Raw genomic sequence first — 27,176 nt, forward strand, 5'->3', positions numbered from 1 at the left:
GTTCTCCATCTAACTTGTTGGATGTAAGTCAAAGAAATGCCACTGTGAGGACTGGCATCATGCTTTTCAGATTAGCACATCACACAAAAGGGAACTGGTATTTGTGGTTGGAGCCCAATCTTCATACTCACAGAATGAAGAACATGACACATGAAATCACACATTTGTAGAGCTGCAGAAGAAACACCAACAGTACCACATGCACTTTTGAAATAGCCTAGGTTACCACAACCTGTACCACTGCACGCGCAGCTTGTTTTAAGATTCTTGCCTCATCAGAGCATAAAAACTTTGTGTGCTATGTACAGTAGCTACTCTGCACACTATGAACAAGCGGCCGGACCAGACGGCATCCCAGGCCGGGTGATCAAAGTGTGTGCAATGCAACTGGCTGGTGTGTTCACGGACATATTCAACCTCTCCCTCTCCACAGGAATAGTCCCCTCCTGCTTCAAGTCATCCGCCATTGTCCCAGTGCCGAAGAAGAACAAGGTAACATGTCTAAACGACTGGCGCCCTGTTACTCTCACTCCCATTATGAGCAAATGCTTTGAGAGGCATGTCAAGGCCCAGATCTGCAGCATGCTCCCTCCCACCCTGGATCCTCACCAATTTGCCTACAGGCAAAACAGATCCACTGACAGATCCAGAGCCATCGCCACCGCACTCACCCACCTGGAGAAGAAGAACACCTACGTGAGGATGCTGTTCGTTGACTACAGTTCAGCATTCAACACTATTGTCCCCACCAGGCTCGACACCAAGCTGAGAAACCTAGGCCTCAACTCCGGCCTATGCAACTGGATACTGGACTTCCTGTCAGACCGACGACAGGTGGTGAAAATGGGCTTGAAGACCTCCACCCCCCTGACCCTCAACACAGGAGCCCCCCAGGGCTGTGTCCTGAGTCCCCTCCTCTACTCCCTGTACACCCACGACTGTGTGGCCACTCCAACTCTGTGATCAAATTCGCTGATCACAGGGCGATGAGACGGCCTACAGGAGAGAGGTCGACCGCCTGGCCCAGTACAGCCAGGAGAACAACCTCTCTCTCAACACCAACAAGACCAAGGAGCTGGTGGTGGACTTCAGGAAGAAAGGCCGGGAACAGGACCCTATCACCATCAACGGGTCCGCAGTCGAGAGGGTCAACAGCTTTAAGTTCCTTGGCGTCCATATCTCCGACGACCTCACCTGGGACGAGCACAACAATCAGGTGGTGAAAAAGGCACAGCAGCGCCTCTTTCACCTCAGGCGGCTGAGGAAGTGTGGCATGGGGCCCAAGATCCTGCGGGTCTTCTACAGGGGCACGACTGAGAGCATCCTGACGGGATGCATCACTGCATGGCACGGCAACTGCACCGCCCTCAACCACAAGGCGCTGTAGAAGGTGGTGCGGACAGCTGAGCGCATCAGTGGATGTGAGTTTCCCTCCATCCAGGACATATACAACAAATGATGTGTCAGCAAAGCCCGGAGGATCATCAGGGACCCCAGCCACCCCAACCACAGCCTGTTTGAACTGATGCCGTCCAAAAGACGGAGCCTCAGAGGCTCACCAACAGCTACTTCCCCCAGGCCATCAGGCTCATGAACAAGCCTACTCCAGACTCATGACTTTACCCCCAGCACACCCACAGAATGGACTTTACTAGCACACAGTCACTTTAAACAACCACCTCTTAGACCAACGGCACAGTGCAATAATAACGACATTCCACTGACCCACTTTACTTTTTTACTATTTATTTATACTGCAAATTGTGTCATGTCTATTGTCTTATGTGTCTCCAACAACCATCACTGTCCAACTGTCTCACTTATCTTGTACTTATGTCACTTATTCTCTTGACCTTATTTCATTGCCTACTGCTTATTTGTATTTTTTGTATGCTGCATTGTCATGGAACCAAGCCTAAGAATTTTACTCCCTGCACTTGTGTATGAGACGGAACAATAAACTTGAAACTTGAAATGCCACCTTGGGAATTGCACCCAAGGAAATAATTTAAGGAGGGGATAATTCAAACACCTTACAAGTTACATCATACAGGATCTCCTAGGTTCTTTAAATGTAAGGAAGACAGAGACGTGATTCAAAATCAAAGGGTTACATTTATTAAAAATGGTTCAAAAGGTATGGCTGGAAGCATCTGTGGGGTAAAAGCTGTCAATTGGTAAGGTAAGACTAGATATATAACAGATATATAACCAAAGCCTAGTAAATAGTATAAAGTGGAGTAGAAACAGACCAGTTGGTTTATCAGAGATGCATTAAAACAGTGTTCGAGTACTACTGGAATTCACACGTCACCGTGTATAGCATAACAACACTTCATTATTCAGCGACCTCACAAGAGCTGGTGCGGCGCCCAACGGGGGTAGATAGCAATGCAACATAAAATAAACGAAAACAACACCCAAAACAACTACGCTAACAGTTATTGAGGTTTTGTAGAGAAAGCAAGTTCTACAGAAGGCAAAACAGCAGCTAGCGTTCTGACAGACCTAATGGCATAACATACACATCCGTAAATAAAACATTATAATTTCATAACTACAAAAATTAAGATTATCTCGGATGCCGTAAAGGCAGTCCTACAGTACCATAAACCTATTTTACAGTTGCGCGCATCAATTACTCCACTCGGCGATGACAGTCTACAGCGCATCATGAAATCTATTACCTCGGCGGTGGAAAGCAGCACACTGTTGCACGCACCGGCCTACAAATACCTGTTAGTGATGAAATACAACGTTGTAGCGGCAACTAACACACCTAAAGCAAGAGCAGTAAGAATACTTCAGCATACCTCTGGCCCAAATGGGAAGGACCGGAAGTGAGAGCTTGGGCAAACAGGAAGTCAGGTGACCAAAGAGGTAGCGCAACAGGTGCACACAGGTTATATGCCCTACCTGTCACATATGCACACATACGAAATATGTATATGTGAATGCAAGGGATTGCATCCCTCAATGTCTGTGAAGCCAAATTGCTGGCAGAATATTGTGAGACTGTCTCTATGTACAACCCAATATTCAGGTGTAATCAGAGTGCAGCCCTGAGGAAGCAGGATGATGCCTTACATTACCTGGGCTCTAGATAACTAGATTTTAGTATTCCAAACAGTACTTAGTCTTTGCATGCATTCATTACTTTATGGATTTTGAATTACAAGCATAGGCTATTTCAAATAATTAATTAATGGTTAATTAAATCTATCATCTAGTATATCCATGCTCTTGGTGAGCATTAAAACAACCATCACTGATAAATGCTACCTTTAAGAGTGCCAATTGCTGAGATTCCTGTTAAATTTGAGGAATGAGGAAGTTATAGTAATCCTGAAATTAGTACATTTTAAGTAATCCTAAAACATCCGTCAAGAGCAACTTTAATCGACTGAATTATACAATAGAGTGACAAAAAGCATTAGACTTAGTGGTAATAGATGACTAAGGGATACTGTGAATCAGTTCTGAAGTTTACCTAAACTGCCTTCTAGTGGGCAACCTATGGAAGTGCAGTTTGTCATTCCAGCAGTTTTCAACAGTTTTTGCATTGGAATTTCAATCATGCCTGTTTCTTTAATAAATCATTGCTATACTGCACCAGTGCATGTGACAAATAGGAATTTAGATTGTTGAGAAGTAGAGAGGCCTTGCGTTCTTTTCTTTCCACAGCACGAGGTAGAAATTCGGCAACTGGTGATAAGGCTACGTGCTGTATGATGCCCAGCAGGGGACGTTAGATCCCATGAACTACTATCTTATATAGTTTTGCTATTTGACTTTCAATTTAGGTAGACCATTTTCCATTTATTCACTGTAAGACAGAGTCCTAAAAATACAAAGTAAAATGGTTATTAGATCATTCTCTTTTGCTTTCACAATCTACTAAATGGAGATTTGTAGACCTATGCTTGTTCACACAAGGGAGGCGGGAGAGAGAGGAAGTGGCAATGACCATCTGCTCCCTCTCTACCAAGAAGAGAGAAATTGGCCTGTTCTTGCAAATACGATATATATGTGTATATCATATTTCATCATTGAGATAAAGATGAAATCATTTTTGCTCTAATATCAATGTTAAAACTTCACTGTTGCTTTATGAGGAGTTAAGAGCCATTAGTGTTATGTGGGGATATTCTCAAAATGTCTGATTTATGACGTATTTAATTGGAGGTTGAGGTTGGACAAGTGTCTTGAGGGTTACAATGGCAAAGCCTCAGAACCTTCATGCTTGAATGTTTGCGCTCTGGCCTTTTGTCTTGCACAGCCATGGCACTGGAGAGGGGGATCCCAGTAAGAGTGATGGAGATGGCGAACGTCAGAGTGGCTGCTTCACCTGGTGCCATGTAGATGAAATTCTAGTCGTACAACCATGAGAATGTTTAAATAGCAGACAGTTTAAAATTAGAACAGAAAACAACAAAGACATGAATGGCTTAATTCTCCATGCTATGTGACCTTATTGAAACATCACAATCTCTTCACTAAGGTCCAAATCCACCAGTAACCCTTTGCTGTGTCAATGATGAGTTAATAGCTTTTAGGAAGCTTCAGCTCCCCGGGAGCTCTTGCCAGGGAGGGTCAGTGATTGCATAAAGTATGCAGACAGACTTGAATAACATGTTTCATGTTGTACACAACACAATGGGAAAATTCCTTCTGGCACCATTCCTCACAGATCATGTTCATCAAGACAGGACAGTATGGAGAATTGGTTTGTTCACCCTGGCTGACCCCCTGATAAAAATTAATTGTGTGGAGTTTGTTTTGATTGTTTGGTCATTAGTTGCTGGGTGATATGTTTTATCATACAGAGACCCAAGTCAAGGACACTCACAACATTTAAAAACCCACCAAAACCATCCCACCTGGGAAATACTCCTTCACTTCCCCCAATCAGGTATTTCTGCATACCTGAGGTCATCATCCGCATTTTCTCCGGCTAAGCATGGTTATAGAAATATGACTGACAGATCTTTAACAACTGAGTTGAATAATGTAGCAAAACGTCACCTAGTAGTAGCAGACCACCATACCTGATTGTCTTAGAAATGCTGTACATTAATGATCCTTCCAGCAGTCTACATTATTCACACCTGTAGCTCTCCCATACAGTACATCCTCCTCATCTAACTCTGTCATAATGTCCTGGTAGAAGTCTGTGTCTCTGGCCCAAGTCCAATGGTAGTTGGATCACTGTACTTTTGCAGTACACACCAAGGATTAGCAGCGAAACTGTTAAACACTGATAGTGACTTACTGCACAAAACAAAAGCATTCAGTCCAATTAAATGGAGGAGTAGTATCTAATTGCAGTAGTGGATATTTATACTACTGACAATCACAGAATGCAGAATATCAATTTATAGTATTTGTATGTGAGGATTAAGAGAAAAGTGAATGAGAGAATTAATTACATATTAGGCATTATGAAAAAACATGATCCGATTGTATGTCCATCAAAGAATCTTAATTTCCTCCTGTTTTTCTCTGTTTGTTTATCTGTATAACCTCCCCAGCGCAGACAAAATGACAGTAAATGATCTGGTGTTTTGCTCTCGAGATCAATCTGATCTCATAATCTTTCTAAGCCTCTTTTCATAAAGCTGCTGTTTCAATCTAAATTTGGTAGGACTTGTTTTCTAGTTATTTTCTTTTTTTAATGATGTTCAGAGCTGCATTTATTGTTATGCAATTTAGATATAGTCCCTAATTTTACTAGAGTGTTGCTAAAGTGCATCATCCAAATGTAGTCCTATACCCCCATTTTAATTTCAGCTTAATTTCCTGATTCATCCATTCGTTGATTTAATCCTGTTGACCTGAAAGCAGGCAATGATTTCCACAAGTGCCTCCATTTCATTTACATAGACAAAAACCACCAAACCTAGTTTGGTGAGACTTGAAAAGTAAAAAAAATCATAAAAAGAAATCAACAAGACCATTTCTATAATAAGTTCCATCACTTAATTTAGACTAACTCTCCATTCCATGTTATTTTGATTTGCATTCAATCAACACTGAACACATGGGCTGGGGCTGGGCTCTAGATTACTGGATTTTGTGCTGAGTCTTTGCATTATTTTAAATCATTATTTTAATGGTTAACTTGATCAATCATGGTTTTGATGACCTTTTAAACAACCATAACTAATAAATGCTCATTTTCAGATTTTGTGTCACACATACTATATGTAATAATGTTTAAGAGTACCATTGTTGGGTGCCTTTTGTGTGTAGTTGCTGGTCATCCCTGGCTTGCTGTTTGGAGGGTCCTGTTAAATTTCATCACACAATGGAAAGAGCAGACAGAGGCTGTTTCCATAACAATGGGGTGAGAGGTAGCCTACCCACATATGCCACCGTGTACTCACATGGGAGAGGTAAACTTGCATATGTAGGGGAGTTAGGTGGGTTGGGTGGTGCTTTGATACCGCCTTGCTTAGGACAGTTAATATATTTTTAGGCCCAAATTCCAAAATGATATACCCTACCAGAACCTCTCCTGTTTAGTCTGTAAGTATCTGTGGTTATCAGGGCCTAAAGCAAAACAGAATTAACTTCTTCTTTAAAACTGACAGTGAGTAGTATTGTAGGCCCAGGCCTTCCTTTATTCTACCTCAAATCTAATGTTTCCTTAATGTCATAGTTATATGAACAAAAATCTACTACTGTTACTACTTTAGCCTTATTATTAATGTCAATCTAATTTTCAGGTGAGAAAAAAACATTGCCATCCATGCATGACATTGCATGACGTAGTTGAAACCTCCCTGTCGCATGGGCTCCCCCCGCGTTGCTATGTGCGAACTACTGTCGTATCCTCCAATATAGACGGTCGAGGATCCACGTATTGCAAACAACAGCCTAGACACAATTCGCTTTTCCTCCTTCAGTCGTGATGTGTTCTCTCTATTGAGTCCTCTGTTTCCAAATGCCACTCGCGGATGTTGAACGACTGGAACCGGTTGTTCGCGCCTTGCCTTTATCGAAAACGACAAGGAGATTCTTACTTTTACTGATTTCCTAACCGAAGATTTCCCTCGAAACCGACGCTTCTGGATTGGAGGATGAATACCATACGACAGGTGCCTTCCAGGGTGAAAAGCAAACGGACCGAAACTAATTTAGGTGCGGAGAGGGAACATTTTGACAAGCAGCAGGTAAATATTAATTACCAGGTGATGGTGGCATTTATGGTGCTGCGCTTTATTTGGTCTGTGCTGCAGCGTCTACACAGACCATGGTAGCCTACTACGCTATTTAAAATAGGTTATATGGGAGGCCGAAGGGAATTTCTGCAGGTGTTGAAATGAGGGTCAACTTAGCCAGTAGCCAGTATTCGGCATCAGGTTTTGTTTTTTAATTCAGAAATTATTTAGATTTCATTCACATCAAAAGAGCACATTTTGATACGCTAGTGTGAGACACAATCAATAGCCTAAACTCCAGGTGAATTTCATCACTGATAGGCCTTATTCATCTTGATGACAAGTGTTGTCAAGTGTTTGTTTTAAGACAAACTTATTGTGTCGTCGTTGGAAATGAAAAATGTTGCGTTGTTTAGTTTTAGCCACGCTCAGGTTTTGATGCCTATTCCCACCTGGCCCATCACCTGAGCTGTCCATTTTGATGTTGCACCCCGCTTTATCGAACCACGCCACACATATTTTAGGCTATATATTTTCCTGAGTTTCAGTTAATGTGACGGGTAAACTAACAGCAGGCCGTGGGCACTGATAATTTCATGAATAGTCTAATTGAAATTCCTGTGTTCGATTAAAACCCTAAATAGTGCCAATGATGGCGTTTGTTAAATAATTGATTGGAAACCAGAGAATGAATGACCTCTCAGTAGCCTAATTAATTCCTTTCACTTCGATAGGCTGAAGTTATTTTGATTAAGGTTTCTCCCTCAATAGATATGTGAACCTCATCAGTATTCGTCAATGAATAATCACTTTTTCCAAATAATTTCTTGAAATGTTTTGGATGTCATGTGCTTGCTTGTCTAACTTGCTTCTTTGATGAGGTCAAGCTTTTAATCAGTGGTTAAAGTTGCAATCCGTAATTCGAAAAACAACGTCAGCCCCGCCACAAAGATGAGAGCTGGGGTTGGAGATATGTTATCACTCTTAAATTCATAAACAGAACTCAGGATGCAAGGACAAACATTCTGTAACATCAACATATTTTAAAGCTACAGTGTTTGTTTGTACGGTTGTGTGGTGTAAAACAGTTGTATCGATGCCTCATGAGCTTAATAAGTAATATACTTGAAGAATCAATGGGTATATCATACATTTATATCCAATACCAAATTATGGATTGTGGCTTTAATCTTAATTTTCTTGTCTTGAGCATTTCAGAAGCAGCATTGTTTCAGAAGATGATATGCTAGGGTTAGCTTGAGTGTCATTCTGCTTGAATACAGCTAATGGACAATGCAGACAGACTCTTCCTCTCATTGAAGTCATGACCCACAGTATTGTATCATGTTCAGCTAGTCCTTCTTGTTTGGCTGCTACCCCCTTACTAAAACCCTATTGTGAGGCAGATTCTAAATTTCAAAAAGTATTGTATTTAATGAATTTAAGATATTATATTTTCACTGTGCACTGGAAGGTATGCAAAGAAAATGGTCACCTTTATCCACAATCTTTACAAGCAGGAGCTGTATGGAAGGCAATTATTCTGTTACCCTGCTTATTCATGCTTTCTATTTGTGCCATTGTTATAAGCTTACTTTCCAAATATTGAGATGGATCAATTCATATAACAAGTGTACAGTGAACAAGTTGAACCCCATGGCCAATCAGTGTAATTTCAGTTGTTTAATAGCAAGCCCTTGGGCCAATCAGTGTAATTTTGTGAATGTCGGATCTCTATGGCAAGACGCATCATTCACCCAAGTTTTGTCAAAATTGTCTCGTATGTGACATACAAAAGGACGGAGACGGATCCACAGTCCCCTCCCCGATTTCATCATGGGGGACAATAAGGACCCCATCATAGTTACGCAAGTCATGCCACATGCAATAATAACACGTGAATCAATGAGGAAGAGGAATGTTTCAGGAAATAAATTCCTTTGGCCTGGAACTGTATATGAGGGAGGCAACAGAGAGAGGGTGAGGGAGAGAGATTGTGTGGGTCTCTTTGGCTGCATTGTTGACTAGATGTTTAAATCTGTGGAAGATAAGCCATCAGATCATATCAGGCACTGTCATATGTTGTCAGCAAATGCTCTGTTCAGTGCTGCGATAGAGACATGAGATTGCACCCAAACAGTGGCTTTAGGTTTAGCCATGACTGAACTAGGCCCTTGTTCTCCTGTCAAGAGGGAGATGCTGCACAATCAGGCCTATCTTCCCGGTCTTGCAGGTTCATTCATGGTTTGCTTCCTTCTGTGCTTGTGACAATAAACCTTTTATATGATAATGCAGATAGAGGACTTATGTAAGGTGCTGCAATGTCCTAGTGCCAATATCAACTCAGATCTAGGCAGTCAGGGTGCCAGGCTGTCCAACTTCACCATGCTGTCTTTCCATAGAGGGTGCTGCAGAGTTGTTGTCCACTGCAATAGGCTGAGCTATTACATTATGCAAGTAGCCTAACTGGTCTGCCCTTATGGAATAGTCGTTCCAGGCCTACAGAACAGCCTTTGGTTATTGTTTGCTACTTAAACAGTGAACAAGGTAAGACAGTGTTTTTCTCTCCAGATCGTCAAAGGCGCACAACTGTAATACTGTGTTACACGTAGATCTTGTTGATCTTTAATTTTGCTGATGCAATGGATCTGTAGGCCTACTGTTACACCCCTGTCCCCTCCCCTTTTCTCTCTCTGTTGACCTCACTACCAAGGTTAAATGTCCGACACAGGGCTTGTTGTTTTCACTGGTGTGTGTGTGTGCTCTCTGCTCTCCCCCATTCCAGAGTCCCAGTTGCCTCAGTGCCCATTAGAGAGGGCAGGGCGGAGGGAGTGGTGAAGGGTAAACATACAGTCACTTTGCAGGCCTCTTTTCTGTGAGAGTGGAAACAGCAAAGCATTAATGTGTTTTGGTTGTACAGTATCATTATAGCCTATACTCTTATTCTCCCTAACTATAAAACTGCTTTGTCATGTTGTCTCCCATATAACCCTCTTGCAAATTAATAATTTAGTTAATTTAGTCCAATCTTGCTGTGTACACACATCTGCATGTGTGATTGGATCTGACGCACAAATGAACAAAACTGTCCCTACCAAGCAGTTAAGTGCCTCCTTGTTGCCAGTGTAAATTTAATCCATAGGGTCTCCATGGAGACCAAGCATGTACAGGAAGAGGAGGGAGCCTTGGGAACCTGGGTGGTGTGACGATGGATATTATTTGCAGCTGGTGTCATCCATTATACGTCACAATGCATTACTAATTTTGGGAGGCAACGCTTTGGATTTGTGATGCATTTGGGAGTGAGAGCTCAAACTACTTATTTAGTGCTGACATGTAGGGCCAATGTGACCAGTTTTGAGATTATATTAGGGAAGATGGAGAATGGCCGCAGTACCTTAACAGGATGACCATGGGAGCCTCTTTGCCTCCCAAGAGAGGGTGTGGGCAGGATTGAGAATCCCAACCATCCCAAACCACCTCTCAGAATGTCACAGCCTGGCGACTGAGGGGGAAGTGTCTCAACAGGGCACCCTGCTTTGTTGTCCCTCCACTGTAGGAAGCTTGTAACCCATACATTCAAGTAATGGCAAGTCCTCATTGTGTTCAGGCCTTCATGTTTCTCACCTAGATATTCTTGTAGGATGGGAGCTTTAGTGGGACGGCCAGCAGGAGTGAGGAGTATTTTCATCAAAGGCAGGAAGGGCAAGTCCAGTTGGGGTTCAGGTTTCTGCCTGTATTGAAACACTGTGAAGACTGAGCCGGCTATTGTTGTGCTGGTAGACGAGGTACAAGAAAGCAAGGAGAAATGGAGCACAATGGGGAGATCTCCTGGGGATTACGTAACGACCATGAAAGGTTGTTCTCTGAAAACAACTAGTAATTTGGTCTTGAGAATGATCAATGATCATTGGAAGAACAAAAACAGGGAACTTTGCTGTTTCCTAAATCAGAGAGTTTTCATAAGCTTATTCAGACACACTTCCTTTTCTTTTGTTCTTGGTATAACTGTTCCCTGTTTTTCTCCAAAAGACGGTATTGTTAGATTAAGGACCAATTAACAATTTGCGCACTGATCTTGCCTCTGTACCAATTCTTCTCACATACGAAATGTAACTACAGAACTTGGGTTGATACCTGTGTTTCTAGCCGCAACATTTGTGCCTGGCTTGTTACACTTGTTTAGACATAAGCAGTGTCTCCACACTCACAGTGAATTAGTACTAGTGATACTAACATAACCAGACACTGTAAGTTCAGCCTCCTTAGCAGTGTGTTTACACTCATTAAACAGCGTTAATAGGTCAGCCATGACCTTGACAGCCAGAGCTGCAGCAGCAGTCTGTTGAATTAAGCTGATAAGGAACCGCAATAACTACACTCACTGCATGACTCCTGGCTGCCCAGTGTGGAATAGAGGTGTCGCTGCTACAGTCTCTGCTAGCCCCCTTCTTCTAGGCAGGGATGTCCATGCACATGGACACACTGTTGAAAAGCAAAGATGACAAGGTGAGTAGGAAGGCAACAGGGACTCAGGGGATACAGCAGAGTGTGTGTGTCTGTGTGTAGCTGGCGATGAACCTTGCGGCGGACCTCAGGGACCTCATCCCTCCCTCTCTCCCTCATTCCCTCTCACTAGCACTCTCCTTCTGTTGGGGGATTTAGACTGGTGTTGTGGGACCAGGGTTGATGTGGGTCGGCATGTGTTGGGCAGCTAAACGGTGTCTCTCTTTCTGGCACTCTTAGATCACAGCTAAGACACGCTTCTCCTATTAACCACCAGTTTAATTTTCACCTCTCTGCCGTATTATGGCAGTGCTGTTGCAATTATAGGTGTGCTTGTTTCTATGTATGATCAAATGAGTGTGTCAGTAAGAGTGAGGCCTTTCTTTGTGTGTGACATTGCCAAGCTTCAGTTCTAGGCTCCCAGCGGTTCTGTAAATTGCATTACTCGCACTTAATTGCACGATGCAGTCTCTGGTTAGCAGCATCCAGATCTGCCCCTTTCCTTTTTGCTTCCTCACACCCGCACACCTCACACACTCTCTTTCTATCACTTGTTCTCCTCCCCTCCCTTTCTGTCTCCTCCCTCCCCCCCCCCTCTCTCTCTCTCTTTCTCCCTGTACTTCCTAAGTTCCCTCTCTCTCGCTCTCCTCTCTCGGAGTGACAGGCAGTCTGAATGTATTATGAGGGCCTCCCTGCAGCCATGCTGTTGAATGGCCATCTGTCGAGGTTTCTGTGCCAGGCAGACGCTGTGTGCCAGAGCATGGCCCCCATCCAACCCAATCTTCTACCCCAGCTGACGGCGTTCCTCTGTTCCTGCCCCCACAAACCCCTCATTGTCATGCATCCCTCCAACCCAGCCCCTTGCTCTCTATCCCGTATAGGCCAGTGGCTAGCAGTAGCCTCACAAGGAGGGGTCCTCATTAAGCAGGCCACCCCATTCCTGCTCCCCCTCACTCTGAGCAGTAGAATTAGGCCCACAGTAGCCCCTCTGTGCTTTATGTGACTGCATGTTTTGCTGGAGTGAGTAGATGTATGTGTCTGTATGTATAAGGAAGAGGATGAGGGAAGTGTTTGTGGGATTTGATTGACTAAGAAAGTGTCAGTTGAGTAGAATTTGTATTAGCATAGACATTCATGAGTGCACACCACCAGTCTTCTCTGCAGGGGGAGTTGGGGTTATCAAGGGGGAATTGGGGCTCAAGGGAGGCTGGGACGGTACCAGAGAATCTGCATAAATGAACCATACCAGCTCATGCATGGCATTGTGCAAGCTGGATTACTCAGTTATGTAATGGACTGAAATTAAGTAGAACAGCTGGCTGTGAGTGAACAAGAGATTCTGGTCTATATATCTGTAAACACTGGGCCACAGAGAGAGATGGAGGGGACAGGGAACCTGCAAATGAAGTCTTGATGATCAAAGCTTTAGCGCTCTTGTGTCTTGAGGAATGGTGTGTCCTGCTCTTCTCCTGCTTTCATGGCACTGGAATTAGTCTGAATTACTTGGACTTCATGCCATAGTGTCCTCTTCATTCATTGAAAAAACTGGAATATAAGATTCTGTTTTCAGTGGGACTAAAAGGGCCCGTCATTGGGTTATCTTGAGGTGCTGGCTTTTCAACAGTGAGTAGCAGAAGGGTGCCATGTCTGTGGATGTAGTTCTGTTTGTCTACACTGCATCATTCTCAAAGTAGATTTCACTCCTCTGCTGTTTGGTTGTCCATGGCTAGATGAAGTGGACGGGGAGGCTGTAAGAACTTGGGAGGGTGTGGATATAATAGGAGACAATCTTGTTTGCTGTAGCAGTCTACCGTACTGTTTTCTTTCTGCTCTATGTATGTGTCCTTCCTGTTATCAAAACCAGGGATTAGAGATGCATTACGGGAGAGGAGAGATGGGGGAGTTACCCTGTAAATATTGACTGAAAAGACAGATATTTAATTAGAGGCCATAATGTGTTATCATGTTATGGAGACAGTGTTTCCATTCCCTCTTGTGTTGTGTTAGCTAGGTCTTTATGGGTAACTCGCCAAGCCCATTCACCGCACACACCCACTTACAGTCTCTCTCTCTCTCTCTCTCTCACGCACACACACACACACACAGTAAGGAAATGTGTGAGATCTAGCTCCCTGTCTACCTTCCTCCCTCCATTCACTGGGACTTGTTCTACCTGTCGGTCCAGGTGCCAGAGGGCTAACACTGAAGCACTGTGTTCTGTGGTGCTTGGGACATTTGGTCTCTTTTCTCTAGTGTCATGAGCAGCATGATGGAGACAGAGACACCATCCTGATACCTGGTAATCCCTCTGACCTCAGCTCTCACAAGTTCAGATATCCAACCCTTGATTAAAACTTGGGTGTGGTCAGTAGGACCAACAGGTTGAAGATCCTATTATGTGGTGGTTTTGTTGTAGCTTTATGACAAGGCACCAAAGCTTGCTTTTCTTGGTATTCATTCATTGACCTACCAATTAAGCATCTTATGTGTTTCTTTTGTAGTAGTCCAACTCACCCCAGTGCATTCCCAAAGTTACGTAGTGAAGGGCATTGGTGTTTATTTTTGAGTGTGTCTGTAATCCCTTTAATGGGTTGCTGTGGCCATTAGTGGTGTAAGGATAACCCACAATCACATTTGTAATGCTTTAAGCATGTGTCATGTCTCTGAAAAAATGGACACACCCACAGCAAATAATACGAAGTCTAGTGGCTTGCTCAGTATAATACACTGTAGCCTTATCTAGGAAAAAACAACTGATGATTATGTGGTTACTAAGCTTTAGTATGAGGTCCTTTAGAAATAGGATGGTTATTTAGTGATTTTTCTTTATTCTCAGTATCTCCAATATGACTCCCAACCTACACTAGCCTTGGCTCATCAGTGTGTTGTGCGTAAGACGACTCCTCCTCCCTCTGGGCTGCTGACACAGTTGAAACCAAAACCCAAGGCTTGCCTTGTCAACTGCTAGCACTTTACCTGATAGTGTGGGTGTGGAGACTTGCTGATCACATGATCTAGTGAACACCCAATCCCTTCCTCTCTTGGGGGTCATCTGACATACTGTGTCTGCTGTACACAAGCATGGAATATATAGTGGAGGTGTTGCCCTTTTAAAGTAAAAATGGCAAATAGAACTAAAACGCAAATGACAGAGGGTTGAGCCTAAGTATTAACCTACCAAATAACCATAATTGTTGTGCATTTTTACGTTCTGTTTTTAACACTCTAAATGTGTTGCATTTTCTTAAGTATGATTTAAACTATTGACATTTGTAATATCTAGAATATAATACATCGCACTCCTTGTCGAAAGTCTAATAAGAGGATTTTCTTTTCTGTCACTGATGATAGTTTAGTAGTAACCAGCGTGACTGCCTTCAACCTGCCCCTCTGCTCTCTCCTCTCCTCTAGCTCAGCAGCATCAGTAAAGCCATCAACTCCAGTGAGACACCACTAAAGGAGAAACATGCACGCCGTATCCTTTAAGACAGCCCACTAACCCCTGGAATCTTTGTTCTTTTTTCATGTAGTATTGTGTAACGATGCTGTTATGTATGCTTGCTTTCATCACCACATTTCTGAAGGTATCTATGGCAACAATGATCATTACTGAACATGCCTCTGCACTGTTTTACTGTTGAGTATAATCTCTGCTGTTTTGTGTTTCAGCATTTTAGATACAGGGGAGAATCATGCTATGATTCTATTACTTTGACATCATTGCACATGATGACATTAGTGAAAGTATGTGCAAGCAATGAAGAGCGTTATTTCGGCTTTGGATTGTGCTGCTCGCTTGGCTTTTCCTTGACTGTGCCTCCAGGGATCATACTGGGGACTCACAGGGAGAAGGGGGCCTACACCTTCTGGTCCTACGCCTTGGGCATTCCCTTGGCCAGCAACTCCATCCTCAGCTGGAAGTTCTGCCATGTGCTGCACAAAGTGCTGCGGGATGGTCACCACAATGTAAGCCCTGCACAATCTTCTCTCCCTTTCACTCAGCCTGCAATTTTATCTTAAGATCTTTATTTTCACATAGTCAAGTACTTACTATGGATAGTAAACATTGATTGAAAATAAAGGGCAATACATGTCTGCTAAAGGTGGACATTTTAAGGAAATAGGATATTAAATCTTCACCTAATAGGTACTGTACATGAATAGAGCTTGAGTTGTTTCACTTGCAGTTAATGTAATCATGACTTGAGCTACAGGAGTACAGAGTATGCTGGGTTTTATTCTAAACTCTGTGCCCTTAATTAGTTAATTAGCAGAATTAGCCTAATGGGTTGGAATTTGTAGAATTTAACATTATTAGGTTACTGTTTTGGTGCTTTTATTGAATTGACATGATCTCTCCTTTTCCCCCAGAGCCTACAGGACTGCATGAGGCATCACAGTAACATTGTTGAGACAGGGCAACTATGGGTGAGTCTGGCTGATCAGGCTGTGTTTTCAGGGGTGCTTGAGTGAGATGAAAACATTCTTGGTGAATGAATTAACAAATTACAATGGCTTGAAATTGGAAATATACTATGCTTTATTGAACACTTTTCAGTCTTGTAAGTTGTTACAAAAAATGCAGCACATCCTCTTTTTGCCATTATAACTATACTTCCCATGCAGCAAGTGATAATCTTGGTCTACTGTAATAGATAAGAGTGGGGTAGATGAAGTGTTGGAGAGATGAGATTTTCTTTTCCTCGCTGTGCTTAAATAAAGCACAGCTTAATGCTAGCCTGCTTACTTCTCTTGTTTCCAGGGCAACCTTCATGACAGATATGGACAGCTGGTGGCTTTATACGCTAAGCTCCTCTGCACAAAGATGGAGTTCCACATGAAGGTAAGAGCACCCTCTGCAGTGTGGGGGAATGCAGTTTTTGTTACCAGGAGACAGCAGGTCATCCTATCACACTGGATCGCTGTCCACCTAGTCGAATAAATAATGTCACCTTGGCTAAAAGGGATTAGATATGAGAGTGGATATATCTAGTCATGTCACATTCTTGCGTCATACAGACAGAAAATGATTTATCCTTCATCCTTTTGTTTTTCATGCAGCATTCTGAAATCCGTCCCAACCTGGAGGTCACAGATGAGGTCTTGGAGCGCACTGCAGGAACAGACATCAATAATGTGTGAGTGTGCTGTCCTCCCTCCCAACAAATCTCCTTCACTCCCCTACTGTCTACACACCCTGCAGTTAGTCTGTTGTTGATGTATCAGAATGTTATAGGCTCAACTAATATTCTACAATTCAGTGGCATGCAGTAGCTCATGTGTACAAGTTACGTCATTCCTTGATGCAGACTGTCTGTTCCAGAGGAAGCTTTAAGGCCTCTACATGCTTCTGCGTCAGCTGTGCGACTGGTACGCGGTTCGCGCTGCGCAACACTGTCGCAAGAACTCTGTAATTCATACTTCTGCGTAGCCTACGCGCCGCCTGTGCTCAGTGGTGTCATTACACTTCTGTACACACTTCTGATGGCTTTTATATTACCGATAACTAATGGTTGAGAACAGCTGCAGTCAAACTAGGGTAGCAGAAGTCAGACCGTAGGCTAGTGGCTAGTTAACAAACAAAGCTAACTAGCTAGCTAGTAAACAAAGGCTGCCTGTATTTACCTCAGGATGGTTTGTCTCGGTCTCCCGGTGCTTTATGAATACTTCCAGCCAGGAGAGCATAACGAAGAAGGTGGGCGTTGTTTGATTCCAAGCCGCAGCTCCACTTTTCTTTGTTTTATCCAGCTTTCTTTCCATTCTCATAAACTCCCGAATCTTCCACTACTGAACTACTTCAGCTCCGCCTCCATTCACTAACCAAGCAATCAATGGTGTACAACATCTACGTGGCCGGTCGTTCATTGAGAAGTTGAGAGAGGTGCGCCACACCCTGTGCAACCTCCTCTGCAACAGTTGCGCGGCCTTCACGAACCAACGCATAGCCCTGGTTGCATTGTTGTCAATGAATCGGCCTTTAATCCCATTCAGATCTTTTAAGATAAAGATGGAGAGCAGTGGAAGCGGGCATGCTGCTCTTTTCATTCTGAGAAACCCATTAGCATTATGTTTGAGCAAAGACCTTGTGGGACTAACAGGGGTATCGACTTCACTCCTGCAGGTTCCAGCTCACGGTGGAAGTGTTTGATTACTTGGACACAGAGCTGAGGTTGGCTGAGACAGGTAAGAATACCCCACTACCTCACCTACCTCCTCCACCTCTGGATGGGTAACCTGAGCTATTGGGTTTATGTGCCAGAACCAAGGCCATATAAGAAAGACTTCTTGTGAGCGCACATTTCTGTTAAGAGAGTGACTAAGTCCCCATAAATACCTACAATTTATCAGCGGATATTTTCCCTGTGTAAGTTAGACACATCAACCCCTTTGTTTGATCAGAATGCTTTGGCCCTCAAATGTCGTTTTACCAAATCCCAGTAGACCAGTTTGAAATTATTGCAATTAGAGAAGAAGAGATGAAGTAGATACCCTATGATTGGGCTGTAATGGTATGTACTTCCTTGCGCTGCAGGAAGTTGGCACAGCATCTAATCCTGAACAACTATAAACAAACCCTGGAACTGTAAACAAGGCTGCCTGTCTGACTAACTTACTGGGCATCTTGTGCTCAGGAAACTGCCTGGTGCCCTCACACATAGCACCCACCCTTGTGCTAGCTCTGCCAAGAACTGTTTTCTATCCTCTCTGAGAGGGTGATTCATGATTGTCAGCCATTGCCTCAGTGCTGTATTACTGAACGAGTGAAGGGATTCACCAGTGTTTGTTTATGTGTGTTGTGTTGATGTTTTACACTTGCATGTGTGTTATATTCTCTCTATTTGTGTGTGTTATGTATTATGTAATCTCCAGTGATCCGGCAGCTCAACACATCCATCGCCATCTCCACACTCGCGTCAGGTCAGTGTCGTCTGGCCCCTCTCATCCAGGTCATCCAGGACTGCAGTCAACTCTACCACTTCACCGTCAAGCTTCTCTTCAAGCTGCATGCCTGTAAGTTGGACCTCATATAACATAACATCTGTGACCTCAAATAACAAGACTAATAAAGGATACCAATCAATGATACTTTGATGTCTTTATTTTGAAAATGTGTATTATTTCAAAGCCTTGTTCCCTAGTCATTTAATGACTTTGTCCCTTACGTGTTCTATATCCTAGGTCTCCCAGCAGACACCTTGCAAGGACACCGTGATCGTTTCCATGACCAGTTCCACAGGTAAGTCACACAAAGTATTAGGCTATTAGTAAATGAGGGCAGCAGAGTAGAGGGGGACAGGGACTGTGCAACAGGAAAGCTGCAATATAGCGCCCTCTCCCTGCATCACTGTTACAAGCCAATGCAAATTTCATCATCCCTACCACCCACCCTCCACCCTTCTGGGGTGTGTCATCGTGTCATCACTATCACCCTCACAATCAGGTGTGATTAGTGTTGAGGAAGAAGGTGACATTTGCATCAGTCCGCCTTCACAGTGAGAGCAGAAGGAGAGCAGAGAGTTTTATGTGATAGTGCTTTTGCTTGAGGCTCTTTCCATCATGTCTCCACAGGGGTCTTTAATTTACTGGCCAACTGTCTTCTCCCTCTGGATCTGTTACATTCTGTCCTATATAACCCTGTCTTCTACTGGTGTAAAAACAACACAGTTGAAGAATGTCTTGTTGCTGTCGTTAATCATGATGGCTGTATTTGGATCAGTGGTTGAATTATTTTGCCTCGTCTTCCAGCCTCAAAACGTTTTTCAACAAAGCCAGAGACATGCAGTACTTCAAGAGACTCATCCAGATCCCCAAGCTGCCTGATGTAAGAGCACAGTGGGGTGGGGAGCTGGGATGCGTTTGGACAAAACCTTGGTCTTTGATTTCCCTACTTCTCACTGTATTATCCTCTTTCTATCCTCTCTCTTATTTCCGTGTGTCTTTATATACAGTCCCCTCCTAACTTCCTGCACGCGGCCTCTCTGGCCAAGCATGTGAAGCCGGTGGTGGTCATCGCAGATGAGGAAGAGCCTGAGCAGCAGGATGATGATGATGATGACCCAGAGCCACTGATTGAGGTCAGCGATGTCACCATGCCTAGCATGACGGTGCAACCACAGGTATGGCTCCTCAGAGATCACACACACACACACACACACACACACACACACTCTCAGTCATGGACTATTCTTCATGTCCTGTCTATTCATCAAGGTTTCTCTAAATTTGGTTGTGGATTGAATGAGCATTTATGTGTCTAACTGTTGTCTCTTTTAGGAGTTGGACATATTTGATCAGACATTCGGACCTCCAAATGGTGGCTTTGACGACAGGTGAGTCTTAACTTTTAACATTGGTATGCATTTATGAGAATTGACTATACTGAGACTGATGTTTGTTGTCTGGTCGATAGGGATATCCAGATTGAGAACTACAAGCGGGACTTGGAGCTGTTGAGGACGGAACTGGAGAGAGTCAAAGGCGAGGTATGGAGCAAGAGATGTTCAACTTAGATTTATCAGTTGTTTCTGCAATGCTATCCATCATGACTAGCCAAATGACTTGTTCTACCTTGCCAGATATATCTTTCGCCTTTTTTCCTTTTTATACAAACATTGATAGTTGAATAAGTTATTTGTGTAAAAGTGTTAACTTTGTGTAACCAAGTTGCAACAGTGCTGCACGTTGTGAATGTGTAAAGTGGAGTGGAATTTAGGTCGTGTTGGGTGTATGCAAAGACTGATCTTGACATGTGGAATGTGGCAGATGGTCTCAGAATGGGAAATGACGTCTGGCCTGTGGTCAGAGATGAGTGAGTGTGCGTGTGTGTCTGAGAGTGTGAAAGTTTCTGTTGAATATTTTCTCCCCGTGTGCTTTTTCTCCACTCAGCATTTGAACGTTTAGTATCAAATAGTAGCTAATCAATATACCCACACATTTTATTACAGCCATTGTGATATTATCTCAGCCTAAATCTAGTTTCTCAATACTACCACTCTTGGTTGTTGGTCAAATGTCCCCTGGGGAGGTTTGCTATGTTGATAGTTAACCGCCTCCTCTCTTCTCCAGGCCCAGCGGTACATCACTCAGCTCAAGTCCCAGATCAACAGTCTGGAGGCCGAGCTGGAGGAGCAGCGGGCGCAGAAACAGCGAGCCCTGGTGGAGAATGAGCAGCTGCGCATGGAACTAGAAGCAACACGCCGCCGCAACGCTGAGCACGAGAACGTCCAGGCCACCTTCACTGAGGCAGAGAGTAAGAGAACCCCCCCAAACACTGCTCATGGATCTCCACTTGAACATTCTTCAACAAACACACACATTGGCATCTCTCTTCTCCCATTTCTGAACCCCTCTTTATACAGAAAAAGCCCAGTCCACAGAGCAACGTTACAACAAGCTGAAGGAGAAACACACTGAGCTTGTGTCCAGCCATGCCGAACTGCTCAGAAAGGTACCTAAAGAAACCAGACTCAGCTCTGTTTTTTTGTTTGTTTTCCGTGCATTACTGTGCATGTTGGTGTGTATTTTGATGAAAGAGAAATGTTAATTAATTGTCACCTGAGTGTAGTGTAATGTGATAACTATGTAACTTATATGTGTGTGATATTATGTTGTCAGAGTGCAGACACAGTGAAGATGCTGTCAGCCACCCAGCAGACCCAGGAGGAGGTGGAAAGGACCAAACAGCAGCTGGCCTTCGAGGTGGATCGCATCAAACAGGGCGCTGATATGAAGGTTGGTGTCTGAGTTATAACATTATACTTATAATTAATGTTAACATTTCAATGCTGATATTTACCGTTTATTAAAATGAGGGGTATTCTTACTTCTCATGGCAGCTTGAGGAGCAGAAGTTTGAGATGGAGAAGCTTCGGAGGGAGCTAGAGGAAAAGAGGGCAGAAGTGACGCGTGTCAAAGACACTCTGCAAAGTAATGAGAAGGTGTGTGTGTGTTGCAATTATTGGGAAACGTGGGTGCCTATGTAATGACACAGGTAGTACACCCTCATGCAAAACCAAATGCAAAAAATACCCCAGCTTTCCTGACATGCAAATACGGTCTTTATTGGCCTGGAAGGAATCTGTGCTGTGTGTGAGGAAGTCAGTGATTCTTTTAACAGTGGTCCTTCCTTCCTTCCTTCCCTCCTCCACCAGGTGGGGGAGCAGCTGAGCAGCTCCATGACTTCCTTGCAGGCAGAGAAAGAGCGTCTGATGCGCTCTGTTAGTGAGAAGGAGGCAGAGCTGTCGTCCCTGCGCCAGGCTGCGCAGCTGCAGCAGTCCTCCCTGCAGCAGGAGAGGGAGAGGAGCACCAGGGAGCTGGGAGAGCTGCAGGGCAAGCTGCAGGAGAAGGTCAGTCATGATGGCGAAGTGCCCCGCTGTGTACTTCTTTTTTCAGTCAGCTGCTTTCTCAGGTCTCTGTTGTTGATTGCATTGTAATCGTTGCAAAGTAAAAGCCTACACCTGGCTTAGCCTCCCTTGAACTCACAGACTGGACATGGTAAGATAATTGATTCACTTGAATCAATAGGAATAGAACCATTTGGCATTTAGAAATGAACGTTTATTTTACACTGAGTTTCTGTCTTTCTCAACATTTGTCAGTTCACATCTCACCACAATGTTCACTGTGTCAATGTTCACTGTGTGTAGATGAGCCGTGAGGAGCAGTTGCAGCAGAAGCTGCTGGCGGAGCAGTTCTCTCTGCTGCAGGGCACTGTCTCAGAGGCTGAGAGCATCATCCAGGATGCTGTGGCCAAGCTGGACGACCCCCTGCACATACGCTGCACCAGCTCCCCAGGTTAACCACATCTCTCTGCTCTATAACCCAGCCAGATAGACGGCTTAGTGTCCCTTAGCTAGCCCTGTGCATGTCACTTTGGAGTTAAAATGATATTCACCATCTATAGTTAATTCATTATTTGATTACATATTTTTTCTACTCTCAACCACAGATTACCTTGTGAGTCGTGCAGAAGCCACTTTGGGCTCCATTGACAAAGTGAAACAGGGTCACTCAGACTACCTGAAGGACATGGGAGGTGAGTTGATAGATTTTTTTGTGCTCAGTGATATGATGAGTGGTCAAAGAGGAATGACAGTAGGAGTATGTGTCGCGATAAGAGTTTGTCAGTGATGGTGCTTGGCAGTGCTTTATCCTCTCCCCTGTGATTCCAGATGCTGGAGGGTTGCTGAGGGCTCTGACCCAGTTCTCCCACCTGGCTGCTGACACCATCATCAACGGCAGCGCCACAGCACACATGGCACCCACAGACCACGCTGACCGTAAGGAAAACACTACAGTCACATCAGTTAACAGGATCTATAGCTCTACAGTGATTCTTACATACACACACGTACGCACGCAAACCACCTTCTTAGGTGGTAATTTCGCCAGATTGTGTAAACAGTCCTCTTGGATTTGCTGTAAAATCAGAGCATGATGATGCAAGTATTCTACACTTGCATCCTGCAGGTCTGACAGAGAATTGCAGGGGCTGCGCCTCTCAGAGTTTGCAGTTCTTGAAGGACCTCAAGTCCAAGGCCTCCCTCCAAAGGGCAGACCCAGCCTCAGTTCGCCTTGTGGTCCATAAGATCCTCATGCTGGGCCAGGTAAGGGGCCTTTTTTAAAATTATTATTATTATTATTATTTTTATTTTTTTAAAGAATCCTTGCTCTGCTCTCTATTTTCCTCTCTATCTTCTCATCTCTCCTCACTCCTTCCCTCTCCCATGTGTAGGAGCTGCGGCCTAAGGGCATGGATGTGCGTCAGGATGAGTTGGGAGATCTGGTGGACAAGGAGATGGCAGCCACCTCAGCAGCCATTGAGGAGGCAGTGCGCAGGATTGATGTGAGAATCACAATCACACAGGGTATCTCATATAATGAATATTGCTTTCCAGGTTGTATTTACATTTCTCAATTACTGTTCGTTTGTGACTAAAGGAAATGATGAATCAGGCACGAAAGGACACCTCAGGGGACAAACTTGAGGTCAATGAGAGGTCAGTACTATCTATGACTTGATATTTGAATTGAGAGAGTTTGTGCATCCTCCATCTTGCTTTGACTCACAATGAAAATTGTTCCCTGTTCCCTAGAATCCTCAACAGCTGCACAGACTTGATGAAGGTAAGATTGCTGCATATGCACTTGATTGACTCTTAGATAAAAGGCCTTTTGGGGATCCTAATAATTCTGTATTCCCTCCCGTCTCCTCCTCTACCCGTTCCCACTCTGTCCAGGCCATCCGCCTGCTGGTGCTGGCGTCCACTGACCTACAGAAGGAGATCGTTGAGGGCGAGAGGGTAAGTCTTTCCATCATAAAGTAGAATTTAATTTTTAATTCTGTCAGTACATCCTATGATGAGGCTTAGGGTTATGCTGGTTTATCTTTGGCGTGTTATTTGGAGTGTCCACAACTGGACTTTTCTCTCTAGGGTGCAGCCACTATTAAGGAATTCTACGCCAGGAACTCTCGTTGGACCGAGGGACTCATCTCTGCCTCCAAAGCTGTAGGATGGGGAGCCACAGAGATGGTGTAAGTGCTTAATTAAGGGACGTCCATGCCGTCTCAGCTTGTCCTGTTAGTGTGGCTTGGGTGTGGTCACAGGGGAAATGCTGTCAGGAAGCCCATGTTAAGGATTAGGGGCATGATGTGTTGTCTGTCTCTGGTCTCTCCCATAGTGAGTCTGCTGATAAGGTGGTGTTGCATACAGGCAAGTATGAAGAACTGATCGTCTGCTCCCACGAGATTGCTGCCAGTACAGCACAGCTGGTTGCTGCCTCCAAGGTGAGGAACTCACAACTGTATGACCTCTCAGGCCCTCATCTCCCCATGCCAATCTGTCTGTTCATTCTGTTGGCCTTTCTCATTATTTCTGTCCCGATACCTCTCTTCTTTCTTACCCTCCCTCTCCCCCTCTGTGCTCAGGTAAAGGCAAGCAGCAACAGTAAGAGGCTGACAGCTCTACAACAGGCTTCTCGTCGAGTGAATGAGATGGCAGCCAACGTGGTGTCTTCCACCAAGACAGGCCAGGAACACCTAGAGGACAAGGGTGAGTGTGACTGGGGCTATTAGACAATAGACTGTAGAGGTTGTGTCACATAAAGGCTTTTATGACTCATTTGACTTGACTGTTTGATGTGTTTAACTTGCTTTTACTCTGCAGATACAATGGACTTTTCTGGTATGTCCCTCATCAAACTGCGAAAGGAGGAAATGGAGTCACAGGTAAGTGTGTGGTGCTGTGAGTGTGTATGAGGGTTTGAGCGTGCATGTGTGTGTAATCCTCCTCTGTATGTGTGTCTCAGGTGAAGGTGTTGGAGTTGGAGAATGAGCTTGGTAACGAGCGCTTGCGTCTAGGAGAGCTCAGGAAGAAGCATTATGCGATAGCCGGGGTTCCAGCAGACGAGCTCTCAGAGGGTAACGGCCTGGCCCCCTTGCCGGCCACTGCAGCACCCTCCTCACCCAAACCCAACAAGCCTGCCGTCATGAGGAAACCTACCTTGGCCCAGAAACCCAACTTACCTCCGAAGAATATGGTAGGGGAGATAGAGAGACAGCGGGGGGCATAAAGAGACAATCTTATTGAGGGGAATAATTGCTCAAGGCCTGGCAACAAAATGGCAAGTTGAAAAAATCCTTTGCTAATCTTCAAATGGTTGGTTGGTTGGTTTATTCATGTCCAACCTTTTAACTCTCAAGGTTCTCTTATTGATGCTGTACCATCCAGAGTAGAGTTCAAATATGTGTGTCTCTTCTCTCCTCACTGCAGTTCAGGTAGACGCCTACAGGCTAGAGGGAGACCCCTCCATGGTGGAAGGTCGGGTTGATCTGAGACAGACAGCCATCCTTTGAACACAGGGTCCTTTTGAGCTGCGCCCAGACAATCCTGTCCCACCCTCATCACTCTCCTCCTTTCTTTTCTTTTGCCAAACTGGAATTCATGCTCCTCGTCTCCGCCTGGTTGGTGCTTTCTGCCTCTAAAAGAGACACGCTCTGTACCCCTCTTTTCAGATTAATCACCATGTGCCACCAAGGCAGTTTTCTTTTGATTTTGTGGACATCATGTGGCATCAAGAACAGAATGGGAAACGTTGTCTTTTTAGGAAGTCATGCAAATCTTTGTTTTTAATGCCACAATGCCATTTTGTGTCTATGGAGTTTTTACTTATAACCTCCTGCTTTTAGATTAAGGATGAAAAGAACATACTTTTAATTGTATGGACTGCAGTACTGTAACATCATAAAATTACAGCAAATCTTGGACTCTTGTCAAATATTGAACTATAGGCCATGTCTGGGACAGCCTCTGTGTGCACATTTTATGAGCCTCTATGTGGCTTGTCTCACTGTATATCTTGTTCCTCATATTATTTTGGATGGTGTGTGAAGAGGGTATGGAAAAGTTTGCACAGATATATATACTGTTGTAGAAAAGCAAATATTTTCACACATCAAGTCCTTGTTCAATGTCACTGCATTAGCCCCAGGTTGACACACCTCTCTACCCCCCTGGCTTGACCTACACATGGGTGAGACTGTGATCATGTAATGCCCACCTGTGCTCACCCTATTTTGCATTACTACATGGTCCTCAGTTAATGTGAACTTTCAGGGAAACACCTCCCAACTCTTAAGATTATTGTATTTCATAGATAGACAATTCTGGGTAAAGATTACCCCTGGCCCAAAAAAACAGATGTTATAATTTAAGTTGCATCTATTGTATACAGATGTTATAGAGAATTATAAGGAAATATAACCACCATGCTTTTGATATTTATACGCAATAGGAAATGTAGTCAATAGGGGCTTGCAATCCACACATCACTCACAATTCTTTGCATCTCTTTGGTGTCCTCTAGCTACTGAATGTCTCTCTCTGGGTGAAGGAGCACTGGGTTTGGTGGTACTGTATGTTGTGCACTGTATGGCTGTATATGGTCACAAGAGGTTGGTTGGCGAAGAGAGTAATGTGGGCACTCAAAGGGAATAACTGTACTTGACAATTAATCATTCTCATCTTGACTTTTTAAAGAGGAAAACATATTGTGCTACTGTTTTCCAAGGCTCAAAAGGAATAGAAGGGTTGAAATGTAATTGACAGCACAGTTCAGCTGTCCATATGTGGAACTTTTCATCTGCTTCTGGAAGTTTTTCTTAAAGGGTCTTAATGCTTAGTTTTGTTCTGTTCTGTTCTTTCCTCTGTATTAAACATGTCTTTATACACTCAAATCTATTAATATATTTTAGTAATGATTACTGTGGTTCCTCCTTGTAATAAGTGTACATGTCAAATGAATAAACAATAAATGTTTATGAGCTAATAATAATCTCATTATTTGCCATACAAACCATAACTGCAATTATTAAGTTTAATAAAATGTAGTTGCACAGCCGCCACTGCAGTTTGACTTTTTAATTATTACTGAAAATGATTACTCAGTTATTGGCCTCGTGGGTCATAACTATAGCCATGAGTATATTGGGCATCTTACATTTTGTAA

The 27,176-nt window shown here is 43.8% G+C and overlaps 1 protein-coding gene across 2 annotated transcripts; it reads left to right on the plus strand.

Moving 5' to 3' along the window:
- The first annotated feature begins 6,850 nt into the window (after nt 1-6,850).
- On the plus strand, nt 6,851-27,068 carry hip1rb (huntingtin interacting protein 1 related b). Of its 2 annotated transcripts, none has more exons than XR_014554325.1 (32): nt 6,851-7,175; nt 15,081-15,144; nt 15,493-15,635; nt 16,041-16,097; nt 16,432-16,512; nt 16,731-16,807; nt 17,791-17,852; nt 18,540-18,680; nt 18,849-18,906; nt 19,416-19,491; nt 19,619-19,786; nt 19,944-19,999; nt 20,080-20,152; nt 20,736-20,919; nt 21,029-21,117; nt 21,285-21,401; nt 21,506-21,607; nt 21,821-22,015; nt 22,316-22,463; nt 22,618-22,704; nt 22,841-22,948; nt 23,139-23,275; nt 23,404-23,514; nt 23,610-23,668; nt 23,765-23,795; nt 23,909-23,971; nt 24,104-24,204; nt 24,351-24,456; nt 24,598-24,721; nt 24,836-24,897; nt 24,978-25,292; nt 25,442-27,068. XR_014554325.1 is itself a non-coding variant. In XM_083674131.1 (32 exons), exons 1-32 carry the CDS (start codon nt 7,083-7,085, stop codon nt 25,448-25,450), a joined length of 3,213 nt encoding a protein of 1,070 aa, XP_083530257.1. In that variant the 5' UTR covers nt 6,851-7,082; the 3' UTR covers nt 25,451-27,068. The 2 variants fall into 2 exon arrangements, 1 of the variants encoding a protein (XP_083530257.1); XM_083674131.1 differs by having other exon boundaries at nt 24,978-25,208.
- Nucleotides 27,069-27,176: the final 108 nt, after the last annotated feature.

The sequence above is a fragment of the Argentina silus genome (assembly GCF_951799395.1).
Source record: "Argentina silus genome assembly, chromosome: 7".
NCBI lineage: Eukaryota > Metazoa > Chordata > Actinopteri > Argentiniformes > Argentinidae > Argentina > Argentina silus.

Excerpts from the sequence above, each read along its gene's own strand:
- hip1rb (XM_083674131.1), top strand. The coding sequence starts at position 7,083 with ATGAATACCATACGACAGGTGCCTTCCAGGGTGAAAAGCAAACGGACC. Across the intron at positions 22,705-22,840 it reads CTACCTGAAGGACATGGGAG|ATGCTGGAGGGTTGCTGAGG; the intron begins GTGAGTTGATAG and ends CTGTGATTCCAG. Across the intron at positions 23,796-23,908 it reads GCTGCACAGACTTGATGAAG|GCCATCCGCCTGCTGGTGCT; the intron begins GTAAGATTGCTG and ends CACTCTGTCCAG.